At 44.7% G+C, this 25,752-nt stretch overlaps 1 protein-coding gene and 1 long non-coding RNA gene across 2 annotated transcripts in view; both read left to right on the top strand.

Moving 5' to 3' along the window:
* LOC142500086 (uncharacterized) overlaps positions 1–25,752 on the top strand; it is a 297,348-nt gene that overhangs the window by 210,707 nt on the left and 60,889 nt on the right. The gene's annotated exons all lie outside the window — the stretch shown is intronic.
* The window catches only part of MTMR7 (myotubularin related protein 7), a 78,720-nt gene continuing 60,889 nt past the window's right edge, over positions 7,922–25,752 (top strand). The window contains exons 1-3 of the mRNA XM_075610039.1: positions 7,922–8,090; positions 12,834–12,956; positions 13,888–14,050. Of these exons, the coding sequence (XP_075466154.1) occupies positions 8,067–8,090; positions 12,834–12,956; positions 13,888–14,050 (310 nt within the window). The 5' untranslated portion in view covers positions 7,922–8,066. The remainder of the gene's footprint in view (positions 8,091–12,833; positions 12,957–13,887; positions 14,051–25,752) is intronic.

Genomic DNA, 25,752 nt, shown 5'->3' with positions numbered 1-25,752 from the left:
CGGGGGCACCCCCCTCATTACCGGCAGGCCAGGGCTGTCCCGCGGCCTCTCAGGGCTTTGACGGTTCCCTCTGGTCCCGAGCTCGCGCTCTCCGACCTTACAGAGCGCGCGCCAGGCAAGGATAATTTATTCACTGCACTAGCAGTGAAACCACGCCCCCAAATCTCACAAAGGCTGCCACTTAACCGTAAAGCTCCCCACCTGGCTACTTATTACAGGAACCAATCCAGGACAGCTCCTCATGTTCCTCCAGGTCTGCCTCCATTCCCTATTGGTAAGCCACGATATATAGTACCTGTGTTGCCTCTCTCACATCGCTCGACATAGTCTCTGCTTACAGATGTCTATTCTGGCTTTCCCTTTGCTCTTCATTATTCAGGTTGCGACCCGGCTTGGTGGACGTTCCTCTCTGGCTCTGGACCCCAGCTCCCACCTGACCTTGCAGCTTCTCCTATCCCCCGACTACAGTTTGGACCTCGACTTCCCGGATCTCTCTCTCCCTGACCTTGGCTAACGGCAACGACTTCGTCTCTTCTGTACCGGTACCAGCAAGTATTGCTACACCTATTCACACCTGGTCTGGCAACGCCAAAGCAGCACACGCTCCTTCTGCTGCGGGTGCGTGCACATATACGTCCCCGCCTCTGTATAAGGGATGAGTCTGGTCTGCGGGCAGCACCGGCGTAACAACTACGTCACGGGGGCCCTGGAGTGCCAGTCCCTATGAAATAGCGATTACATCCTGGGGCACCCAAAGGGTTAAGATGAGTGCATATTTATGAGTGTATTTGTGTTCTTAAGAGAATGTTTTTGTGTACTGAACATGTGCATGCTGAGGTCCGTGTGAGTGTGTTATGTGTGTGTCACGAGAGACCAGGCATTTACACCTTTTTATACCAGGATCATACATTGAGCAAAACAAGTTAATGAAATAAATTGTAAGTTTAGTCACAGGAAAGGGCAAACACACAATGTTACACAAACTACATAAGAAAAGATACACTTACTTTGGAACTGGGGTAAAAACTAAACTCTCCTAGGTGCAGGGAATTCTACATAAAGATTTTCTCCTGACTAAGACTTTAGCCTGCAATGTCTTGGAACTGAAATCAGCCTGCAGTTCCAGACGCCACCCCTCCCCTCTCTGCAGAAGTCTGGATTTTTACTCACTGGACTTGGTGCTTAGAATCTTGCTTAAAATCTACCAATCTAATTGGCGCAGGGGTTTATAATACTTCTGAGTCTCATTCACAGAACTCTGCAGCCAATACGGGCGTGGGAACATGTTCCACCAGCCAATCAGAGTGGGGCTGATCTGACTGATGATGTCAGAGGCAGGGGGTGTATTGAGCCAGCTCGGGACGCCCCTTGTGTGGGACATATGTTCTGGCCAATAGGAAAAGCGCCTACGATCGCCATCTTTTCCTTAGCCAGCTCATTGCTTCCCGCTGGGCAGGCACCACTGATTCAAGCAGAACAGAGAGCCCCTCCCCCCCCACAGGGGGTCTGTTTTCCAGACCCAGTCCTCCACCCTGCCCTGTCCACTTAGCACCCCGACACCTCTCAACGTCCCATCTCCTCTTTCATCCTACGGATTCTGTGCAGACTAGCTGGCACCTTAAACATATGCCCAGGCTGTCTTATAGTAACTGTAAAAAACACCATAAGTCAAACTTTATTACAGCATACATTTTGGGGTACCTCATATTCGGTTGGGGCACCCACAAACCCAATACAGGTTCTGGGACTCCATGACACTAACTGGGGTACCCCGTTTATCATAGAGATTCCCTCAGCTACAGGGATATCTGTTCATCCCTGTGCCTCATTTTACTGTGACAAAGCATATATGTACCTAACACACTTTTGTTAATAAAATATACACTTTAAAAACCTAAGACTTTCTGGTATGGTAAATAGAATAAAAAGCGGCACTTTACTTTTCACTAGCCATATTCCCCACACACTAATGCATAGACTTAGTACGGATTCTAAGAATCCCCTCACAACCTTATATGTATGGTTGCAGCACCTCAGAACCCCTATAGTGGTTCTGGGTGACCTTGGCATTTACTGGGTATCCCCAAAAACCTAGGGACTCCTTGACTGTTTCGGGGACACCTCACATCCCTATGCCCCTTTTACCTTTCTGGCTGTGCTGAAGCAGGGAACCAACCTATGAACCCCTATATAGGTTCAGTGTTACCGGGGCATTTACTGGGTATCCCCATTAACCTAGGGACCCCTTGACTGTTTCAGGGACACCTCACATCCCTATGCCCATTTTACCTTTCTGGTCTGTGCTGAAGCAGGAAACCCCAAGTGGTGAGTCGCGAAAGCGTTTTCAAGGAGAGATATTGCCAGGACATGTGCCTACATATATCCAGGAATCAGACCTGATTCCTGGGTACATTTTTAGGGGAACCAGCAACTCTGGACCCTGACTAGCTAGCCACATTCTGTGACGGTAGGGGGTAGTCGGCTTTCATTAATAAAGGTGGAGCCCGGCTGGCTGCCCCTGAAACCATATGGCAAGGGCTGAGAGTGTCAGTTCTTGGGTCTAATATTATACCTTACCGTGTTGCCCTGTAATTTTGTTCCCCTTATACTGTCCCCCATAGGGTTATGAGCTTGGACCCGTGTGTGTGTGGGTTAACTATGTAAGCCCAGTGGGCCAGTTAATGCATTATATACTGTATTCCCTTGGACTCATGGTCCCGTAGCTGCCTGTGCAAGCTTATAAGTGGGTTGCCTTGTATGATGGCTCCTTATGAGAAATAGCTGCAGGGCAGACTTCTGGAATATGAGGGGGATATTTGGATGCAAACAGGTTAACCTGTATTGCCTGCCAGCAAGGTATTAGTGCTGGTGTCTTAGAGCAGGTGTACGCAAGTGTACGCTCTAGTGATCAAATTTTAGTTTTGCTGTGTTGTAAAACTACAATGCATACAGGCATACCCTGCATTAACATACGCAATAGGACCGGAGCATGTATGTAAAGCGAAAATGTACTGAAAGTGAAGCACTACCTTTTTTCCACTTATCGATGCATGTACTGTACTGCAATCGTCATATACGTGCATAACTGATGTAAATAACGCATTTGTAACAGGCTCTATAGTCTCTCCACTTGCGCACAGCTTCGGTACAGGTTGGGAGCCGGTATTGCTGTTCAGGACGTGCTGATAGGCGCTTGCGTGAGCTGTCGTTTGCCTATTGCGCGATATGTACTTACTCGCGAGTGTTCTTAAAGTGAGTGTCCTTAAACCGGGGTATGCCTGTATTGTGTTTGTCCTGTGAGGAAAAAACAGTTTGGTGACAAAAGGCAGCCAGGGGTAGATTAGCATAGCAAAAGAAATGCAGGTTGTTACACATGGTGACGGGGAAGGGCTGTGAACAGGATATCTAGAGTATAAAGCTTTTGTTTCACCTAGACACAGCGGTGCCAGGGAAAACGGTTGTTGGATTTCAAACTCATAGTCACGATTTCCATTAGCAAGTTTTGAATTCTCCCCTCCTATCATTGACTGCACAACCACAATCCATGCTCTAATTGGCTGCCAGCCCCCACAATGTATTAGATATGCAGCAAGCCCTATATAAATATGAGCAGTGGATCAGCTCTCTCTCTTTTCTGTTGGAGATTTGAAGAAGACAAGCAGCTGCTGGCAGGCTTCTCAAATGTGCCTCTGGGTGAAAAGAGCTATTAACTACCCAACACAGAAGCATGGAGAGGCCCAGCCAGTAGGCTGGAACCAACCGGAGCAGACAGGGTAATGCCTTTGCTGAAGCAGGAGCCTTACAACTAGTTAAGGGCTAGATCTCAACCCCCAGACCCCAGTAAGTGTGTATATTCTGTATTGTGTATTTCTGTGTGTTTCCGAGGTTTTATCCAAATAAACCTCAATTTATTTCACTGCCTTGTTTTGCCTTGTGATTGATCCCTTAAATATAAATGTGTTAAGATCTGGTCTACCGTGAAACATTCTGACAACACTTTCTCTGCAAAACCCCCCTTGAAACTCATACCACAGCAATCTCTGCTTGCTGGCACTCCTGGAAAGGTAAAAACACATCAAATACTTTATTGTCGCACAATACATTTTATGCATTACACAGTACTGGGCTCAAGAGCTGACTCTTCTTGAACCCTTATTACGGATTAGGGGTAACCAAATGGGCGTAAACCTTTATTTGAGAGCCTGGTTACCCCTCTACGTCACAGTGTATATACAGTAGGCACTACGGCTATGTGAAGATGCTTTTATAGACTTGAAGGTTTGTAACTAAAATGAAAACTATTTTCCTCGTGCCACTACCATTGTAGTGAATGGTGGTAACGTCATCTACAGTTTGCATGTGTTTTCATGAATCTGGCCTTTGGAAATGATTGGAAGGTATACACAGGGGGGTAGGATAATTTATTAAAGTCTCCCAGCAGTAAAACTAGTGCAACAATACTGCACTAGATTTAGCAAAAATCTCATTGATTTCATTATGTATATTTTTAATTGATATATATAGTGCATTTTATTCCCTCCAGTTCTGCAGCTCAGAGACTTTGATAAATCACCCCCCAAGGTATATTGGTAATGGTAGGAACCGCTTAGCATACACTGGCGACACACTTTATTCGAGCTTGGCTAGTCCCACGAATTCGGGTATACCCGGGTGTATTGAGGTTTGTGACTGTTTTCTGCCCGAGTACATTGAGTTATTTTCCAAGCAGGGATTGAAGCATTTTATTCCCACTGGCTGCAATACTGCACAGTATATATATATAAACTGCATTACAATTCATGAATTTATGCCATCTGGTAGACACGCGAAGCATTGCAGCCTATTAAATCCTAATCATTATCATTTAACAGATCAGCCGCCCATCAGCCAGGCATGAGCCCAGGCTGGGAAGGCAAATGCAACGGGGCTTGTCAGAGGTTAGGAGTGGCGCATTCCAGGTATCTGCCAGGTACATACCGGGTATTTGCTCGAATAAAGTGTGTCGGTGCAGTACTGTATATGGCCCTTTACCCCTTGTATTGCAGTGTCATCTGTTAGGGAGTTGACATTTTACCATGTCCTAATAATCTGTATGCTTTGAAATAGCAATACTGGCCTCTGATGCAGTAAACCAGTGGTGCATAAACTGGGGGGCGCGTCTGTGACGATAGCCTGTCACAGGTATTAAGGTTACACAAATACTGGGTTTGAACTGAACGAGGCTTAGATATAATAAAGTATATTTATTCCTTTGGATAGGTGAACACACGAAATAATACAGTAACAGACAAGAAGTACACTTACTTTGGGGATGGGGGATGAGAAGTATGAAGCATAGCAATTCTCTCGCAATCAGGTAACAATCAGATGATATCAGAAGACAAAGGATAAAGGGTGGACAACAGTTTATAAACCTTTTGTGCCCTATCCTTAACATTGAGTACAGTGGATTGGTTTTCAATTAACTCTAGCCACTCATTAACGTGGGAGCACATTTTGACACATGCCCCCCTGCTAGTTGGTACATGCGCAGTAGAGCTCTGGGGTCTCATTTCTGTAACCCCTCCTCTGCATCAGGAATGCCAGCTAGTCTACCAGATTGGATTCCTGGCAGGATATGCTTTGTTGTGAGGTGTGAAATGGAACACTTGAAGACTGCTCTGGTTTGAGTAATCTCCGCCCTCATGCAAACAGTGGAGGTGACAAAATCCTTTGAACCACACTTAAGTCCTAGACATTGGGTCGCCTTTCTGGCCATATGCTACCCTGGTATGCAAAGGAATTTCCTCTGGGTTTTACCCATACCTTGGAACACAGTATGAAAGATAAAACATAAACTTATTAAAATATCCGGTTCCGTTAGGTCCAGCAGGTCCAAACTTCCCAGTTCTCAATGCCGGAACTGGGACACCCTATGGTCCAATTTGCGACTTGCTACAACCTTCGCAACCGGAGATACACAAATACACTTAAAACCGTTTCATGTTTTAATACAAAAATCTCCGCTGTAAATTAAATCACGGTGTTTCACTAAATCCCCATTGAAAACAACGGGTTCCGCCACCATAGACTTTCAATGGCAAACCGCCGCCGTTGGCGGCTATGGGAATCCGCCGCCATAGATTTTCAACGGGGCGACGCCGCCGTTGAAGTCAATGGGGGTTTTCCACCATAGCCGGTCAAGGGGATTGGCCGCTATTGGAGTCTATGGGAAAAGTCCCGAACTTTCAAGGGGGTCCATACTCCGTCGGGTTGGTCCAAGAGGGTCAAGGATGGTTCTGCAGCGATGCTGGAGCAGTGACTACAGATACCCCAAACCCTGATCCTCTGGGCCCTCCGGAACCGGAGCTATGGATTACCAAATATCAGCTTTTGACACTTAGCCGTTTTCCTGAGCCGTTTCTGCCGCCGCCATTGGAACCTATGGCGCGACCCGCTCTTCTCGGTTCGACCCTTATCGGGGGTCCAGGATACGGGGACCCGGTTGTGGTCGACAGGGGGAAGGCCTAGGAACTAGGGGCAGAAAGAATTTTATTTCTAGGTGCTCTAGAACTGTTTATTCCCACGCCACTTGTCGTTGAACTTGACTTGTTAAGTGATCAAAGCTCTCCTATTGAAAATGTATCCGCTTTGCGGTTAAGCGGTTTGGACGGCAGCCAACTCGTTCCTGGAAAGCTCTTTCGAGGATTCTCCATTGAAGTCAATGGGCCCATTGACTTACAATGGGAAACCGCCGCTCTTCCTCTCGGACGCCATCTGCTGGTCTTCTCAGGAAACAGGACTCAACAGCAAGATTCGCCATTGAAACACATGAAGCCTCAATGGCGGCCTATGGGAGCCTGCAAAATGGTGCCTGAAAAGGCGGGAAAATTACACAAAGGGCTATAATCACTAAACAACTATTAACCCTTGTGCTCCCGGATGGATCCTAGTGTGTGTGTGATGCAGACACTGATTAAACTAGATGTTATAATAGAACAGGGGAACAGGGGAATACACATTTACATGTCATAACAAGGGTTAAATCACAGTTCTGGACCTCAGCCCAGTTAACCCCTTGTCTCCCTGGTGAGGTCAGGGGATGGCCAAATGGGGTGTAACCCCTTTAATACCGGGCCACCCCTCTCTTCCTCTACAGCATCCCCCAGGGGAAGCGGGAGAATTTGTAGGGAGGGCGCGAGCGGTTACAGAGTCCCCGCGCTCTTCCTCACGGCATCTAAATTAAATGCCGGGGGAGGCGTGAGGCCTCTGTAACTCACTGACCTGCTCTCTGAGAGTCTTCGGCAACGCGCCACCATGGCAACACGCGTCAAATGATGCGGTGGGGTCACGTGACGTCACATGACCTGCGACATCATTTGACACGAATCATTGGGAGAGGGGTGGGGGCGCAAACGCTGCGGCTCCCGAGCAGGGGGGCGCAGCTCCAGAAGTTTGCGCACCCTGCAGAAAACTATCAAAGATTTTTTTCTACAGACCTCCCTGGCGGGGAAGAGGTTAACAGCGGTGCGTTCTTGCATTGCAGTCTGCTTGGCTAAAACGTGAACCCCACTTGTTCATCTTACTTGCTTCCCTGAGGTGCCCTATGGAAGCAAAGGGGTTAACATTAACAGCTGTTTGTTTGCTCATTGCAGCCCCATGAAGCAGATAAGGGGTTAGCAGCTGTGTACTGCATTTTACTTAATACCCCCGCAGGCTCCTCTAGCAGAGAAGGGTTAAACACCTGTGCATTCGCTTATGGCACTGCAGGTTCAGTGAAGGGGTTAACAGCCGTGCAGATTAAACCCTTTCACTGCTGGCCGGTCTGGCACATGTAGGGTAACGCCTGGGGGCATTTTACTGCTTGCATTGCAGACTCTGCAGCAGATAAGGAGTTAAGAGCCGTGCATTTTCCTCCTTGCATTGGCAGCACCTGGAGGGGGAGGAGCCGCAGATAAGCGGCCTGAGCCACACATCCATCTCTCCCCTGCACGGCACCCAATGGCCTCCAGCATTCTCCTGTAGTACTGACCAGCAGCCGCCGCCGCCTGCACCAAGCACTCACTGCGGGAGCGAGACCGGACGCCATGGAGCACATCAGGCTGCCAAAGGTCAGTATGGGGAGGGTGATGTGGAAGGAAATGCAGTGATTTCCTCCCACACATTGCAACCATGTATCCGATCCCACTGATCCTCTCAGCAGAGAGCCACCCTGACGCGCCTGGTTTTTAATGCATCGCGATTAGAGGCAGATTTTTATTATGATCAGATCTTCACTGAAATGAATGGGACTGATAACGGTGTGTGATGCATAACGAGGGTGCTGTGCAAGTAAATATGGGCCGGTCTATTTATATGGTGTGTGTTGTTTTTTTATTGTCGTTTTCGTGCAAAAATGCAGGCCCTGCCTGTTAATCCTGAGATTATGATGAGATGAATGGCAAGCACTGGCCATGAGCAATATGTCTGACTGCATCCATGAGGCATCTACACTGGGGGCATTGAAATGCGTTTGACCTTGTCACCCATCTATCCCTTCTGCATGAATTTGATCGCCTCTCCTCCTGTATCTTTATGGTGTGTGAGAACACCTGCACCCCTCTTCCCCCAGATTTGTGCCAGGATTTCTTCATCCAACATTAGTGGCCTGAATAGCTTTTAAAAATAAATTGTACCTTGATTGAATTTAATGTGTTTAACCCTTTAGCTGTCAAAAAGGCCAGCAACGCATTCCAATGTAACTAGAGGCCCCCTCTGGCAGCAAAAGAGTTAACCCTGGTTCAGAGGGCTTTGAACTTCTGGAATTCATACTTTAATAAAAGCCGAGATAGATATCTCTTATAAAAGAACCCGGTGTTTATTAAAATGAAAAGCGGAACTGTTGGTGGGCAAATATAGTGTAGTGGTACTCTGGGTCTGTAAATAATAATTGGGAAAACAAGGTATTCCATACCCCCTTTTTAACGCCATTCCATTCTGACCGCTGTCTAAAATGTGATATTGAGGGCCCCCTCCTATAGGAATTTGGTTATTGAAGGGAAGCAAATTATGTGGCTAAAAGTGGGACCTGATTGAAAGACCCACCTATAAACTGCTGGACCACATCCATTTTATAAAGCTGTTTTGCAGGCAAAAGATAAGCAATGTGATTTATTTATTTTTACCTATTTTATTGAAGATTTTATTAGGGAAGTGTATGAGGTACAGAAATAAGGGCTGGGATGAGGGTTCACACACAATCCATAGCGACATTCACATATGATAATTACATTTAAAACACTAGTTATGACTTAAAAAAGCTTCAAAGGACGCTGCCCCTCACCCTTACATCTCAGTCCTCATCTCCAAATATCTAAACGCCTCCTCAGTTCTGCCCACGACCTCCACCTTTCTTCCTCTCACTCCCACCTACAAGACTTGTTCTGTGCTGCCCCACTCCCTGGAATTCCCAACCATGCACCAGACTCTCCCCCAGCTTTCAGATGTTGTAATAACTCCCTGGAAGCGTACTTGCCATACCTCTAACATCCAACCCCATCGGGACCAGCTGTACGGCTGGACTAATCTCCAGCCTTTGTAACATTGCTCCCCTCTCCCAACCTTAATGGCTTCAGACTGGGCCATATGCTAACTTGAGGCGCACCCTACCCCACAATGAGCAGCCACTTTACCTTCTTGTTTCAACATTTTAAGATCTCCTGAGCAGGGACTGGTTTGTCCTTCTTTGTATAGAACCACCCATAATATAATTGTACATAACTCTGTTATACTCATTGTACCACACTGCAGAATATGTTGGCGCTTTCCAAATAATAATATAATAATTGTTTAACATAAAAACAACCGGGGAGGTGAGTAAAGTTGCGTAGTTAGTGACTTTGTAATGCCTTTTATTGCCGTGTAAATGTAACCTCATCTTGCAGGACCCTATCTCTGAATGGTGTGTCCATAATTATTTCCCATATGCAACTATGTGTAGTTTTATAGATTTCACCTTGAAAATGTAGGTTTGTTTAGCTTTTTCTAACCCTCACTTCTACAGTATATGATTCATTTAATTGAAGGACTGGTGACTGCAATCATGTTTGTAATTGGAAAATGTCATTGTTATGGCACACAATTAACTGTGTGGTATGTATAATGTTGCCACGGTAAGAAAATGAGGAAGGTGGACACCAAGTTATATACTCCAAAACAAACAAGATTGTGAATGTAGCTAAGCATTTTAGAAATTAAAATAAATATGAACTACTTAAGGTTTAGTGACTCAAAACCATTGCTATAACCAGGGGATGGAAAAACGCCGGTCACGAGGGCACCTAAAATCCCCCCCCCCCTGGAGTGATGACTGACCTGTTAATCACCAGCTTCGACTGGCAACAGCCCTCCTCAGCCACATCAATGCTGGGAATGTAAGCGACGGTGATTGCTGGGTCAATTCATCGGTGGGGAGATCTGAGAGCAGGAGGTAGAGCTAGTCAGAGGGGGAGCAGCTAATCGGAGCCCTTCTGCTTTCAATGCGCAGGTGGTAGTGTGTGTGGTGAGCAAAGGGGAGAATGCTTACCCCCTCCCCCCCCCCCGTTGACGTGTCGGTGAGAGAGAGTGCCTGTAACAGTGATGGGAGGTGGGTAGTTCACTCAGGGCCGCCAACAGGGGGAGAGCCGGGATAAGTGTCCAGGGCTGCGGTGAGTCCGGCCGACAACTGCAAGTTGGGCCCGGCCAGAGGTCAGGCTCAACTTCTGCGTCCAGCTGCTGGGCCTCTGGTGGCTGCTGCTGGGCATCAGCTCTCCCCCATCTGCTGCCTGCCTCTTCCCACGCCTGGCCTCTCCCGCGGGTGCACGCCCAGAAGTCGGACCCAGTTTCTGATGTGCACCGACGGGGGGGGAGAGAGAGGTAGGCCTGGCTTGGGAAGAGGCAGGCAGCAGCTGGGGAGAGCCAGCGCCCAGCAGCAGCAACTAGAGTTGAGTGATACATGTGTGGTTGGAAAAGAGAAGAAAGTGCTAGCACCTAATGTGATTAACAGTAAACAAATATTAATAATGTGACAAAAGAGTACAGACAGATTTGGGTTCTTGATGTTGGTCAAAATCCAATAATCTCCGGTCTCTGATAATCCCAAGAGTGGTGTTTAGTTCCGCTGCCGGAAGAGGGATTTCCACGTCACTACAAGAAAGCAAAAAAAATGGACGTCCTCGGGCACCTAGACACAAAATTTACTATAAAAGAGGAACAGCGGTGTAACACTGAACATGTAGTCAGACTAACTAAATCTGAAAAAAGCACTTGCACATTTATCAAAGTAGCTGGTATCCTGTTTTTCGATGGCCAAAAGGAGACTGATCTTCCATACTCATCCTCACGTTACTTATAGTTAATATGAATAAACACCTTTTTCTAATAGGTGCAGTTAAATACAAGGCTTTAGAGCCAACAGATGGTTTCTATGCCTCTTTCAGTTGTTGCCGGGGTTCGATTGGATAACCTCCTTCGTCCAGTGGCATCCACCCCACTGGGTTGAAATGGTGAAGCTGTCTGCTTTTCCTAGCCCTCAGTGGTTGGTACTCAGGAAGCAATTAGCTAAATGCATTGGGTTGACCAGCACAGGCCACCGATGGTGTTTCGCTAAGCTCCAAATATTAATGTGCTCATTCTGCACAGGCATCTGTGTAAGTTATGCCACGGACTCACAATCTCTTGAAGGGCTATAACCTATCTAACCCGTTCCTGAGTACCAACCACTGAGGGCTAGGAGAAGGGGACAGCGCCACCATTTCGGCTCTGTGTGCTGGACGCCAATGGACTCTAGAGGATGAAGGTTACCCAATCAAACTCCGGTAACAACTGAAGGAGGAGAAATAGAGACCATCAGTGTGCTGAAAAGCCTTGCAATTAAATGCACCTATTACAAGAGGTGTTTATTCATCTTAAATATAAGTAACTCGAGGGATGAGTTTGAAAAATCACTCTCCTTTTGGCCATCCTACAACAAGATACCAGCTAATTTGATAAATGTGCAAGTGCTTTTTACAGATTTAGTTACATAGTCTGATTACATGTTCAGAGTTACACCACTGTTTTTTCCCTTTTTATAGTAAAACATTTTATCCAGTTGGTGTACGTGCCCGAGGACGTCCCCTTTTTTTTTTTCCCTCTCTCGCTTGGAGGGACGTGGAAATCCCTCCTCCTAGAACCCAGCAGGGGAACTAAACACCACTCTTGGGATTATCAGAGATTTTTTTTTGATAAATGTGTGTTTTTTTTTTACAGATTTGGTTAATATGACTACATGTTCAGTGTTACACTTCTGGTTTTTCTCTGATTAAATGTGTGGTGTTTGCATTTGAAGGTGTGTGTGGCAGGGAGAGTGAGACAGAGGTGGGAGAGAAATACAAGTGTGAAGGGGGAAGAGAGGGCTCGCAGGAATGCTGACCCTAGGGTGTCAGAGGGCTAGAAACTCTAGTCCTTGGCCCTGGGAAATCTGCTGGCTCGTAAAGTATTTTCTATGGTTGTTCACCCCTGGCTATTCCTACATCTCCTCTTCTATTTATTTCCCCACCAAAACAAGGATGTTTGGTTGTGTGTGTTTTTTTTTTTAACAGAAAAGTGCAGGAAAGAATACACAACTTAAAAAAATAAATAAGTGTTCAACATACACATTTTACACTATCCTTTACTCTGATATTATGTTAAAATGTGGAATTTATTACCCTTGGAGACTGATGGCAGATACAATAGATATATATAAAAAAAAAAGTTTGGACATATTTTTAGAAAGGAAAGATATACAAGGATATACTAAATAAACATGGGAAGGATGTTGATCCGTTTTTGTTTTTTCTTCTTCTGTATTTAAGGTTGAAAATGTCCGTTTACACGATCGAATATCCTCCAGGAAAGCAGCCTTGGGGACGTTATATCTGACAACAACTCATGTAATTTTTGTAGAAAATTTATCTGAAACCCGTAAAGAAACCTGGGTAAGTTATCTTTGTAATTCTTGTTTTAATGGTGTGTAACAGCAGGGAAAAGACTAGTAACCAACAGGCACTGGGCTTATCTCGCCCAGAGATGGTTTTACAGGGGATGACTACTGCTGTTCTAGACGAGGCCACTGCCTTTCAAATTTCGACCCTTAACTGCAGGGAAATAGATCCTGACTTCCCTAATGATAGATTCAAAATGTAGGATCTGACTGTATGTTTTTGCACAGTGTGTACAGTAATTGTATAATCGGATCAAGTTGAGTTGTTACTCTATAGTTCTGCGGTGAACTCCTGGTGGGTTCCTAACACCATATCTGCATGAAACCTGTGTCTCCTACTATCTGTGATAAACACTATCCAGATAATTCACACAGAGACAACTATTATTATTATTATTATTATTATTATTATTATTATTATGCATGTGCTTGAATGCACATCTGTCCAGTTTGCTGCGTAGGCGGTCTTTTAACCATTCATGGGGATATCCCAAGAGTAGCATTAAGTTTAGGTGATGAGGTAACTGGAAGATTAAAAACATGGGCAGGAGTACACTGGTTAAACCGGTCTTGATCTATGTCCCTATTAAACATGTATTACTTTATTTAATCTCTTACAAGTTATCTGTAACATAGATGACAGTACAGTATATTGTCATTGTGGCTTAATGTCATTATGAATGTATTAGCTTTGTCGTACTTATAGCACCTACAGAACGTAAGAGGTTATTTCTTACAAAATATCATGCAACATTTTTTGTTAACTTTGAGTCCGTTTTGCCCTTAGAGGCCTCCGGACCACGCAGCATCAACTGCAGTGACTCAGTTACTCCCTCTCCCCTATGAGATCCACTGCACAAATTGGCACTAGGCAGGAGACACAGATGTTGTTACAATGAATCATTGCTTTTTATTTATTTATGTAGATCCTTCACAGCCAAATTTCTACCATTGAAAAACAAGCGGCGACTGCTCCTGGCTGCCCTCTGCTCATCCGCTGCAAGAACTTCCAGGTTATCCAGCTCATCATTCCTCAGGAAAAAGACGCCAATGACATTTACATATCGTTGGTACGACTGTCGAGGCCAGGTATGGTGTGAAGGGGGTTTGCTACGCACGCACTGCTTTATTTAGGTTGGTTCATTAAAAGGGGTTAAAGCTGCATTCCCCATTGAAGCCTCTATTTAAAAAAACACTAAAAAAATAAATACATTTTTTAAGTTTTTTTTTTTTTTTTTTTTTTTTTTTTTTTTAAACTGCATGACAGTCTTAATATCTGCGGTCTGAGGTTCCCATGGTAACCTTTAGACTGCTCGGGAGTTTAAAATGGGGCTCTCCCCAGGACACTTAATATTTGATATGCCTATGTCTCTTGAACGGTCGAATTGGATTTTAGAAACAAAAATTGTGGTAGCGATGGCAAGAATAGAAAAAGAAAATACAGTCGGAGTGGACTGCTGTCTTAAATCTGTGTTTTACTTGCCTATTAGTTTTTAGAGATGCAATCAATGATATAATGTAACAGTATTTTTGTTAATTAAATTCTTCTTTTTTTTTTAACAAATAATGAAATTGCTGTTTTGGAGTAATATACAGAATCAGAGTGGAAGAATTGGGTAGAAGACTTTGAATTTTCCAGCTGCCACGGGCGTACCTAGCGTGGCTGTTAGTGGGTATGCCCTTCTGTTGTAAAAAAACAGCTCACCAGGCTGATGTATTTTAGTTGTAATTCTCAGCCCAAACTACCTTAAAAAAAACGTTTTCCAAGGCTTCCTATTTACGGGCCCTATAAGCTTGTGTTTTTTGGGTACATTTATTGAAACCCTAGAGCAGGGGTGCGCAAACTGGGGGGGGCTACATTTTTCAGGGGGAGCACGACGGTTGTAGAGGCCTTAAATGCCGGGAGACAGCGTGAGGTCTCTGCAACTTCACTTACCTTGTCTCTGGCGTAGCGGGGTGACGTGACGTCGCGTGACCATGGCAATGTGACGTCACGTGACCCCGCTGCGTCTTTTGCTGGCGGAGACATGGTAAGGTGGGGGCGGGGGGAGTGCAGGCAAGGGGGCAAGTTTGCGCACACTTCTGCCCTAGTGCTTGGCTGAGCTTTCAGATTGCTGGTGTCGGTAAGACATTTTGTCTAATCTTTAATTATCGCAATATTAGTGTCTGCCGGTTCTCTCCTTTCTGCTATACATTCTCTTTGCTCCACTCTGTTTCCGGCCATGCAAGAAATGAGGAGACTGATGGGTTTTCCATGCATTTGAGGGTGGGGAGAACACAGGTTAAAGTGGTCGGGTCCCTGAGCTCTTCCACCTCCTCCTCCGTATTCAGCCAGACGGCCAACCCAATTATTTCCCTCCTGTGTTCCTGGCTGCTGCTACAGGGGGCCCTGATCTCTCTCAACTTGCTCTGGAAGGGGCTGCGGCCCCCCATCCCTCACATCCTGCTCTACTCCATAAGCAGGCTGCTTGGGTGATGCTGAGGGCTTTATACAGCACAGATGAGGACTGGGCATGAGCACAAGCAGAGCAAAGGCTACAGCCAGTGTCTTTCGCTGCCTGAGAGTCCAGCTGGATGCACTTGGTGGGCTGTGGGAACAACGCGGTGCTGCACAAGCTTGTGTGCTATGGTGGCTTTTTTTTTTCTCACTCACTTAAACATTTTAGTGTGAATGCACATTGCTATATTATACATATATTCAATTTATGTTTTAGACTTTTTGCATTTTTCGGTAAGCTTTTGTTCCCCATACATTCACTCTGCCCCTTTTCACAGATTTCACATGAGGCAGAAATGTAAAATGCAGCATGTAATTTCCACCGTGGCTGTGAACAGCTGAAATGAATAGTTCAGCGGGGCATTTGTATGCTGGGAAAGGTCAAGCAGCATTTAATTTACAGAATGATCTATGCAAGAATTTCCACTGGGTCTCTTCATTATACTGTACAACTGAGATTCTAAGGGGCCTGAATGTACTTTCGTACCTTTTTTGCTGCAATGAGTTTGAAAGCTTGTTCCTAATGCACGTTGCTGCCAATAACCAGACTCAAACACCATTTGTGGAATCAGATTGCTAATGTTTAAAAGTCCCACTGTCCACCTGTTCGTTACACCATAGATGAGGTGGAAAAAAGACGTATGTCCATCAGGTTCAACCTATGCTAAATTTAGGCAACAGATATTTATCAGATAATTGTATTTTTAAATTATTTTGATCTAACAGAAACCGCCAAGTGAAATATCATCCAATAATCTACCTGTGAGCAAGTGGCCTGCATATGGGACAAGGGTCAATACACAGCTCTCCGGCTGGCCCACGCTTCACCTTCACTAAGGTCCCTCAAATGAAAAATCTCACCCCTCAATCCGTCCCCATATACCATTTGTCACGAACAGCCCACAAGTGAGCACTTGACTTGGATATGCAACCAGGGTTAATACACTCGGCTACTCTAGCCAACTCACCTCTCCTCCGCAAGGTACTTTCAATGAGTTAATATTAAACCCTTACTCAATTGCAATCATATCTATCCACTGCCACCAGCCAATAAGTATTCTTGTAATCTATTTCCCCCCCTGTAATCTACAGCTATAATAAGTAATGCTTTGGGGGTCTGAATGAACTGCTAAACGTTTTGTAGAGCATATTTACATTTTCGGCCACATTTTGCAGATTTTTTTTTTTTTTTGTGCAAAGAGCATAGTTTTTTCAGGGACCTCTTACCCATGTTGTTGTAGTGTGTGTTATGATTTTGATTTGTCTTGTTGCCACAATGCCACATATGTACCTGTGGTTGTTATTATGCAGAATAGATGACTACACATCTGATTTTTGTTAATGAACTCCTCCAACTGAACGGTGACCTGTTCTTCACCTCTCTGGGATGCACAAGTGATCATTCAAGAACGTTTAGTTTTCTTTGAGGCTGACAGCCAGATCCAAGGCTATCTTTTTATATCCTTCGAAACAACACCTCGCTTAGTGAGCCATCAGTGATAACCCCCCCCAATTGAGCACTCTTTGAAGATCTGCACAGACCCAGGAGGGGTCTTGGCCTGTCATAAATCCAATAAATTGTATTTTAAGACAAATGGTAACACATTTACCCCTGAAGCACCAGATTTATTAAAATACATAATATCTTATGATATCATGACACTGGTGTAATCTCCTTTCCTCCAACCTTAAGGGATGACCCTATGTTATTTGTGCTGCCCGTAGGATGAAGAGTTCCTTTTGAAAGCTCCTTGTATTGTCCCTGTGAAAGCGTAGAAATAATATCAATGAGTCAAGGGTTCAAAGCATCGTGAGTTTATCTGCACCAAGGTACAAATGAGAGAATTCAAAAATGAACTCATTCCTCTGAAAACATATTGCTTGGTATCACATTTTTATACATTTCAAAATGAGTAATACGCCCCTTAAGGGGGCTGGATTTAGAGATAAAAAACAATATGATGACTTATACAAAAATCCTTATTAATACATAAATATGCTTCACATGCTATATTCTTATCCTATATATCACCATAATGTGGGCCCCTTAACCTTCTGACTTAAGGAGTAACCCTGTTTAGCCCTCTGTGTGTACTGTATCTGTCAGATAACAGAACCTAAGGTCAGCAGAAATGTCTAAAACAGAAAAAACCTCTTACGAATGCAATTTAAATTTCATGACTCGTAGGAATTATACAAGGACGAGTTACAGCCAGGAGCGATACTCTGCAGGATCAAACATTCACAAATCATACACAAATATACATACATTCAAACACTCAAAATGGCTACTGCGCTAAAATGGTGGTGATGATAGTCTGTCTTCATATAGCCTGAGCCACACACCTTTATATCAATCTTCACATCCCCGACTATATTTGCATGTAGTTATCATATCCCCTCATAGATGGCTCCTTTTCTAATGTAAACAAATCTAAGGCCGCGATTTATAGTGGTAGTGTGCGTGTGAGCGAAACATGCACTAGCCATTGTGATGTCGCACGCGACGGGGATAATTATATATGTAACCAGGTCCTCTCTGGTTCCTCCGCGTTTCCCCCTCCCCCACCCCCCCCCCCCCTCTCTCTCTTCTTACCCTCCGGTGGCTATGGGGATAGTTGCGTGTGAGGGGAGGCTGATAGGGAGGCGAGCGCATCGCCGGAGATCCACGGTGAGCACACTACAGGGCGCCATGTGTTAGTGAGGCTCGCGCATGCGTGGCAGAGCACCCAGCGGCCATTAGAAGTATCACGCTTGCGCGAGTGGCGGTCCATAGTAGGGCTCTGCGGGGACTACAATTCCCATCAGCCTCAGGGGCTGCTGCAACACATGACCCACAGCAGCCAATAGGGCGCTCAGGATCTCCTGCAAGGAGATAGATACATTTGGGACGCTTGGGAAGCCACGCTAGTCAGAGCTGGGACAAGGAAGGAGTAGGTTGCAGGTGTCTGTGGCACCTGCTCTAGGCCTGATACCCTCTGTTAGGCCCCAGCTAGGCCCTGTCTCCCCTCAGCTTGTGGTTGCTGCAGGGACAGGCCCATAGATAGGGACACTGCCCCTGTAGCATAATAGTGAGGGACACGCTGCATCCTGGATCAGGGGGATCTGGGACCAGATCATCCATCTGTGCTAAAGAGACTAAAGGTGGTACCACCCAGGAGGGACCCACCTGCCGTAGTGGCGGAGGCGTCGCGGTTCATTATTGGATCCGTGGATCCCATCTGCATCATTTGCGCACCCGGGTGTGGACACACCCAGCAGGTACCTCATCTCACCAAGTACACCAACTATAGTGGGCTAGTGGGACAGCGCTGTCTCACACACTTGGTTGGGTGGTTTATTCTGTTGAAACTGGGACGGTCCGGTGCCCGGAGCACCTCAGTACATTGGGGTAAACCACGCAGGGGGGTGGACACGGTGTTGGGAAGGCATGGTGAGGGGTTGCAGTCCTGCGAGGCCTAGGGTTGCGGTAGTAGTGCTATTGTTTATGATTGTTTCTTTGCACATAGTAAATTGCTATTGTTTTTACTAAATCAGTGTGTATTGGTCATATATGGTCCAGCATGGGGCTATCCCACATAGTTAGGATCCCGTGCAGGTGGAGGCTCTGTCACTCATCGAATCAGGTACACCCCAGGCTCCCAGCAGTGGAGGTTCAGGCCTCCTGTAAGCCACAGGTAAAGCATACACACCGTAGCCGCCATAGCTCCCAGGGGGTGGGGGCAAGTGCGCTACATATACGGAAGATAAAATGCAGTCACAGCTGGGTGCACAGGAATCCAATCAATCTGACTTGGGAAAGGGGCAGAGAGGTTATAGGCTACGGCAACAAAGCGCTAAATAAATGACCCTCAAAAGCGGGCAGTTCAGTCACGTGTAGTGAGCATCTCCCCTCTGGTACAGTCCTTTCCAGCACTTGCAAAATCGATAAAAAGATGATAAAGATATCCTTGCAAAGCAGATAATCGGCACACAAGGAACCCAATGAATGTCACTGAGATTGGTTGATCCAGGTCACGTGATGTGAAGTCGCGCTGCAAAAACAATTTCATTTGTCTCTTCTGTAATCTGTCGCTTCGTCGCGCGAACTATGTTCGCCTTTATTGCTCTACATTAGTTTGTTTCCGGAGGTGCGTCACACTATAATCGCGGCCTAAATTAGCTAGCCTCTCGTGTCCGATTTTCCATCCCCTTTATTCATTTTTGTGGCTCTTTTCTGCACTTTTTCTAGTTACATAATGTTTTATGAAGTAGTGCTAAAAGCTGTACTCCATATTCAAGGTGTGGTCTTACTAATGCTTTATAGAGGAGCATAATTATGCTTCCATCCATTCCCTGTATAATGCAAGTTAAGATTGTATTGGTCTTTGCAGCTACTGCATGACATTGGGCACTATTGCTAAGCCTGCTGTCTACAAGCACTCCTAAATCCTTCTCCATCAAGGATTCACTTAATTTTATCCCAATTTAATTTGTAAGTCGCCTGTTTATTCGTGTTTCCCAAATACATAAGCTTACATTTATCTTTAAACCTATTAAACCTTCATCTGCCATTTACCTGCCCAAGTTACCAGTCTATCCAAGTCTTAGAGAGAGATGGCATCCTGCTCTGATTTTACTACTGTGCAATATTGAGTGTCATCAGCAAAGATGGACTTTGCTCTCTGCCAACCTCAAGGTCATTAATAAACAAGTTTAAAAAGCAGGGGTCTCAGTACCGATCCGTGAGGTACTTTACTCACGACTTTAGCCCAACCTGAAAAAGTTCCATTTATGACAACTCTGTCTTTCCTTCAACCAGTTTTCAATCCAGGTGCAAATATTTTTACTGAGTCCAATTTGCTTTATTTTGTACACCAACCACTTGTGTGGCACTGTATCAAAAGCCTTTGCAAAATCTAAGTACAGCACATCAACTGCATTACCCTGGTCTAAATACCTACGTCCCTCCTCAAATAAAGTAATGAGGTTAGTTTGGCACGATCTATCCATGCTGACTCTTACTAATAATGTTATCCATTAGGTATCCCGTACTAGACCTTTTTTAAGCAGTTTCCCCACCATGTTGGGTTGCAAGAGTGTTTAATTGAAACAACGACTTCAAATGTGTGAGCCCCCAAACAGAACAGATTCAATGGCTGAAGTGGGGGTTTCAGGGCATGCTGTGTTGGGAGCGGAGGAGAGGGAGGTTATGTGAGCACAGGAGTGGTCTTTTACACTGTGTGACTTATCTGAGGTTGGGGGCAGACAGCGCTACTTGGTGTGAGAGTTTAATGTATAAAACAAGAATAGATAATGGGACCCACGCTCTGCAGACCAGGGGAGCCCCTGCCTTAGGCCTGTTATATACAGGATGCAGCCGCGTGTTCCTATGCGAACGCGCTGCATGCTTTTCCTGTATATAGTGCCGGGAGCTGCAGGTAAGGTATGTATGTGTGAGTATATGTGTGCATGGGTTGTGTGAGTGAAAGGAAGTACTAGATAAGATTTTTTTTTTTTACTTCTGCAATTATCCAAACACAAACGCATACATGCGCGCGCGCACACACACACATACATTTGAGCGCAGGCAGTGGCGCGAAAAGATGTTTCCTCATCTTCGCCGCTGTCTGTCGGCTCCCCTCTCACTGCCGTGTGCGGCACTTCTATAGAAAGGCTGACTGATGTCAGCCAACTAAAAATCCTCGCCCGGCACTATAGAACGTGCCTAAATCTGCTCTACTTGTTAAACTGCCTCTGTAGAAAGCTCCCTTCCTGCAGTTGATTGAATAATTGTAAGTAAAGTACGAGTTTGTTCATTGACATTCATGTCATATACGAATACCTGCTCACATTAACTTCTCAGAAATGTCATTTTTTTTACAGTGATATGATACAGTGGACAGGACATTTAGCACCAACAACTTTGAATAGTGGGTTTTTTTTTTTTTTTTTGTATTTTTTTTTTTTTTTTTTCCTACCAAACAGATTGCAATACATTTCTTTATTGTTATTGTCCCAACCTTGTTCTGGAGATTTGCTTCCTTGCAGGCTTGTAAAAGTATGCATGTCTATCTTTATATAGTGCCACTAATGTACATAGCGCTTCATTGTAGTAGAAGATGTGACAATCATATAAATAATACAAATGACAACGGATCATGGGGAATTAGCGCGTGACCTCTACAACTGCCCGTGCCCCCCCAGACAAATCTCCTACCCTCCCCCCCCCCCCACCCCCCCTGGGCGCACCCCCCAGTTTGCACACCCTTGGAGTAAAGTATGTCTAAATTTAGCATAAGCAGGAAAGGAAAAAAAACGAAGCACTGGTTCCACTGAAGGTTTGAAAATAAACACAGAGGTGCGTTCCCACAATAAAAGTTTAATGGATTAAAAGCCCAAAAACAACACCTACGCGTTTCGGGCTTGTGGCCCTTTATCAAGTTGATAAACTTCACCTTGATAAAGGGCCACAAGCCCGAAACGCGTAGGTGTTCTGTTTTTGTGCTTTTGATCATTAAACTTTTTTATTGTGGGAACGCACTTCTGTGTTTATTTTTAAACCTACTGTGGAACCAGTGCTTCGTTTTTTTCCTTTCCTGCTCCTGCTTATCTACATCAACGGAGGCACGGTACACCCCAAGAGAAGTGAAACATCAGGCTCCTCAATTGCGTGAGTTATACTCTTAAGTGAGCCTTTTTCACTCTCCTTTCTCCATTAGTGGCTGCAAGGATTGTTGTTTATTACCCCATATTATTACCATGATGTACTAATGCTGGACACCGGCAGGTGTATACTGTCCTTACCTCATTGCCTGTGGGACTTTATTTTCCAGTTACACATCCAACAGGTGTATGGGTGTAATTTAATATCCTAGCCTTATCTTTTGCTTCCTTTGGAGGGGTAATCCGCTGTATATTCAAGTCAATCATCATTGTTTGCTGTGATTTTGGTTTGGAGCACCATGCAACTTTTTCTTTCTAAATTTAGCATAGGCTGAACTTTATGGACGTACAGTATGTCTTTTTTCAGCCTTATCTACTATGTAAAAATGAATAGTTGCTACTGAAATGTAGCTGAATAGCCCCATTTGTTAGTATAACCTAAGATTATCCTGGTTTTTACATAAGGCAGATTTGATCATAACCTATTTTAATGAAACAATCTGCCATTTTGTTTAAGCGCTTGCCAATGAAAGATGGTTCATATTTTAGAGATTCTATGGACAGGTGAATGGAGGCATCATTAAGGAAGCCATATGTTCTGCACGTCTTCTAGTTCACAGCTTTCCAATTTTGGATTTGCAACAGAAATCGGCATCTTTACAAACATGCTTATATGGCAAAACAGGGTTGCCGTTTTTCACAATTTGGATGATTTATGGATTATTGCTTTTATCGGAATTGAAAGCCAAAAGTAATGCATGGTTGTACAAATTCTAGAGCAATGTGGCTGGTTGCTAAATTGCTGAGCAATTCGGTATTCTCAAGACACTTTCTAGGAGTGACCTTCGATTTTAAGAACAAAACCGTGTCGCTGCTGAGTGACGAAAGTAAATAACTCTGCAAATCTGTAAGGTTTAGAAAACTAAACCAGATTCCAGCTTTTGTTTTTCTGGAGAATGTTCTCTTTTCAAGAACAAGGAAGCTCAGAATTTCTTGAGTTCTATACTGACCAGAACAAGATTAAGGGTCTTATTCAAGGGGCCTAATTCAGGTAAATGGCATTTTTTAGACCTGATTGAATAAATGCCAAGTCTCAGTTGGTGGCTGAATCAGAAAAATCTTACTCCAGGAATTATCCATACAGCTTTTAGCATGGCATTTCAAGATGACCAATGAGTTCCCCGGATTGGAGAGGTCCCTTTCACAAGCCTTGTGCTCAAGATTAGAAGAAAAAATAAACTTCATTATTAATAAATACTTTGTAACTCAGAGCAGTATGGCACAGCATTTTTTTATTTAAAGAGGCTCCAAGGATGTTATTTGGAGGTAACTCCTATCAACAGACAATGGGGAACAGTCATCTGGTTTGGAAAATATTGAGGTGGGTACAAAATGTTTATCCATTTCATCGAACTTCATCTCTGAGGGGGAAAAAAACCAATGTAAAGATGGATTGCCTCATTCAAAACCAAATCTGTTAAGTCGTATGGTCACTGTCCCAATGGGGGGGGAATATTTTTCCAGAATGGGGACTCCTGCAATTACCTACATGGTTACTGCAAAGAATTTCAAAGTGCCAATCTACTGCATGAAATAAGATCAACAAGCAAGCTTCTGAGATGCAATATTGATCACATGGTATTTCCAATTATAGGCTAAAGCAGTAAAAATTCAGGGCATTATTGAAAACCCTGCTCTCTGATTGGTTAAAATTCCGGGCATTATCCAATCAGTAATGCCCTGAATTTCAGCAGCTTGCAAAATGCAGTTTTCAATCTGTTTATTTCCAGCCAATCAGTTTTCAGAACAGCTGAGACAGGACAGGGGATTGGTTTGAATTAAGTAAAAGCTCTGAGACATGGCAGGGGATTGGTCAAAAAGTATCAGCCACGGTTTGACTCCTCCCCCTCCCGAGCTGACTGAGGCCTCGTTCAGGGTGCTGGCTTCGGAGGGAGGGCGTGCTGCCGTGAGAAACAAAGAATTCAATTTGAATACTGGTTGTCAGGGTAGCAACCGCCCTGTCTCCGAGGCCAGGAGTTGAAGCTGACTACAGTTTCAATAAATGAAAATTTCGTTTTTTGGAGCTGCAGCAGCGTCACAGGGACCTAGGCAACCAATGAAATCATTCTTCAGAATGATTTCATGACTGCAACTTGGATACTTACCCTGCCGTGTGTAACCCCGCCCCCTCCTCAACGCTGAAAAATCTGCTGGGGGATAAACACAGATTGCCCAGCAAACTGCAGCACTGCCTCCCTCCCACCCTCCCTCCCACCCTCCCTCCGAGTCCTGCAGCTGGCACTCTGAACGAGGCCTGAGATTTTCTGAGCAGATTCAGTTGAATTGGGGGGGGGGGGGAGGAGAGAGACTGCAAAGAAGTGTGTTGTGTATAGAGGTACAGTGTTGTGTGTGTGTGTGGGGGGGGGGGTGCAGAGCTGCTGTGTTGTGTGTAGAGCTGGGATGAGAGTGCAAAGTTTAGTAAGTGGCTGCATTTTTGATTGTTGCTGGTGTGTGTGTGTGTGTGTGTGTGAGTGTCAGTAGCAGTGTTTATGGGTGTAGCATGTGTGTGTAGCATCAGAGTTTGTGTGTGTGTAGAGCTGGTGCTGTGTAGTGAGTGTAGAGGAGGTGCTGTGTTGTGTGTGTATAGAGCTCCAGTATGTGTGTAGAGGCACTGTGTTGTGTGTTGTGTGCTGTTTTGTGTGTGTAGCAGCAGTTTGTGTGTGTGTGTGTGTGTGTACACAGAGGGGGCGGCAGTGTGTGGATATAGATATCTGCAGTGTAAGCGTATATAGAAGTGGTTTCATGTATTTACCATTTTATTTTAATAAAAAAATCTATTTAACTATACAAAAGTGTCTATGTATGAAATAAGTCTACATTTAGCCTATAATAGTAATAATCCCCTCAGAACAGGGCATTACTGGCCAATAATGCCCTGGCTGGGTTAAAGTCCCTCGGCTTCGCCTCGGGCCTTCAACTCTTCCAGCCAGGGCATTATTGGCCAGTAATGCCCTGTTCTTCAGGGATTATTACTTAACTAATGTATATTTTCCCCACCATTCTCCTTGCTATATGAAGCAATGAGAGATCGAGACACAAGGCAAGTGTGATTTTGACCACTCATTGGCCTTGCAGAGCATGGTTCAAGGCTCTTATAAGGCTATCCACAAGTTACCCAAGATATTGGGATTGACATACAGTTAGTTCTTCTCTCAAGATCCAGTACATATCCCCGATCCTGTAATTTTTCAACTTGCTGCCTGGAGATTGATAAGCCACTGCCTTTTAGAGCAAATTGTGGGTTCCACATAGCCGAATTTGTTGAATCTTTTAATGAGTGTGGGAAACCATGCTATAAGGATTTTGTATTTCCCCCCCCCCCCCCCCTGGAAATTATTGCAAGAAACTGCCTCCCGTAAGGCTCGGCCAGATGGCAACGTGTCGCTTGTTTCTAGTGCTTTGCTGTAGAAGGTACCTTATTCGTGATAAGGTTTTCCTAATCTGTGTACCATTTAGACTTGGCTGTAAAATCAAATATGTTGAATATCTGGACAAAACAATCTACAAATAGATGTATTGGTATATTGGTATAATTGAAATATCTAAATATAAAAGCTGTGGAGCTTTTTATGTAAACATAGGTGTGTCT

Source organism: Ascaphus truei, chromosome 1 (assembly GCF_040206685.1).
Source record: "Ascaphus truei isolate aAscTru1 chromosome 1, aAscTru1.hap1, whole genome shotgun sequence".
Classification (NCBI taxonomy): Eukaryota; Metazoa; Chordata; class Amphibia; order Anura; family Ascaphidae; genus Ascaphus; species Ascaphus truei.
This window is presented reverse-complemented; position numbering and strand designations above follow the sequence as displayed.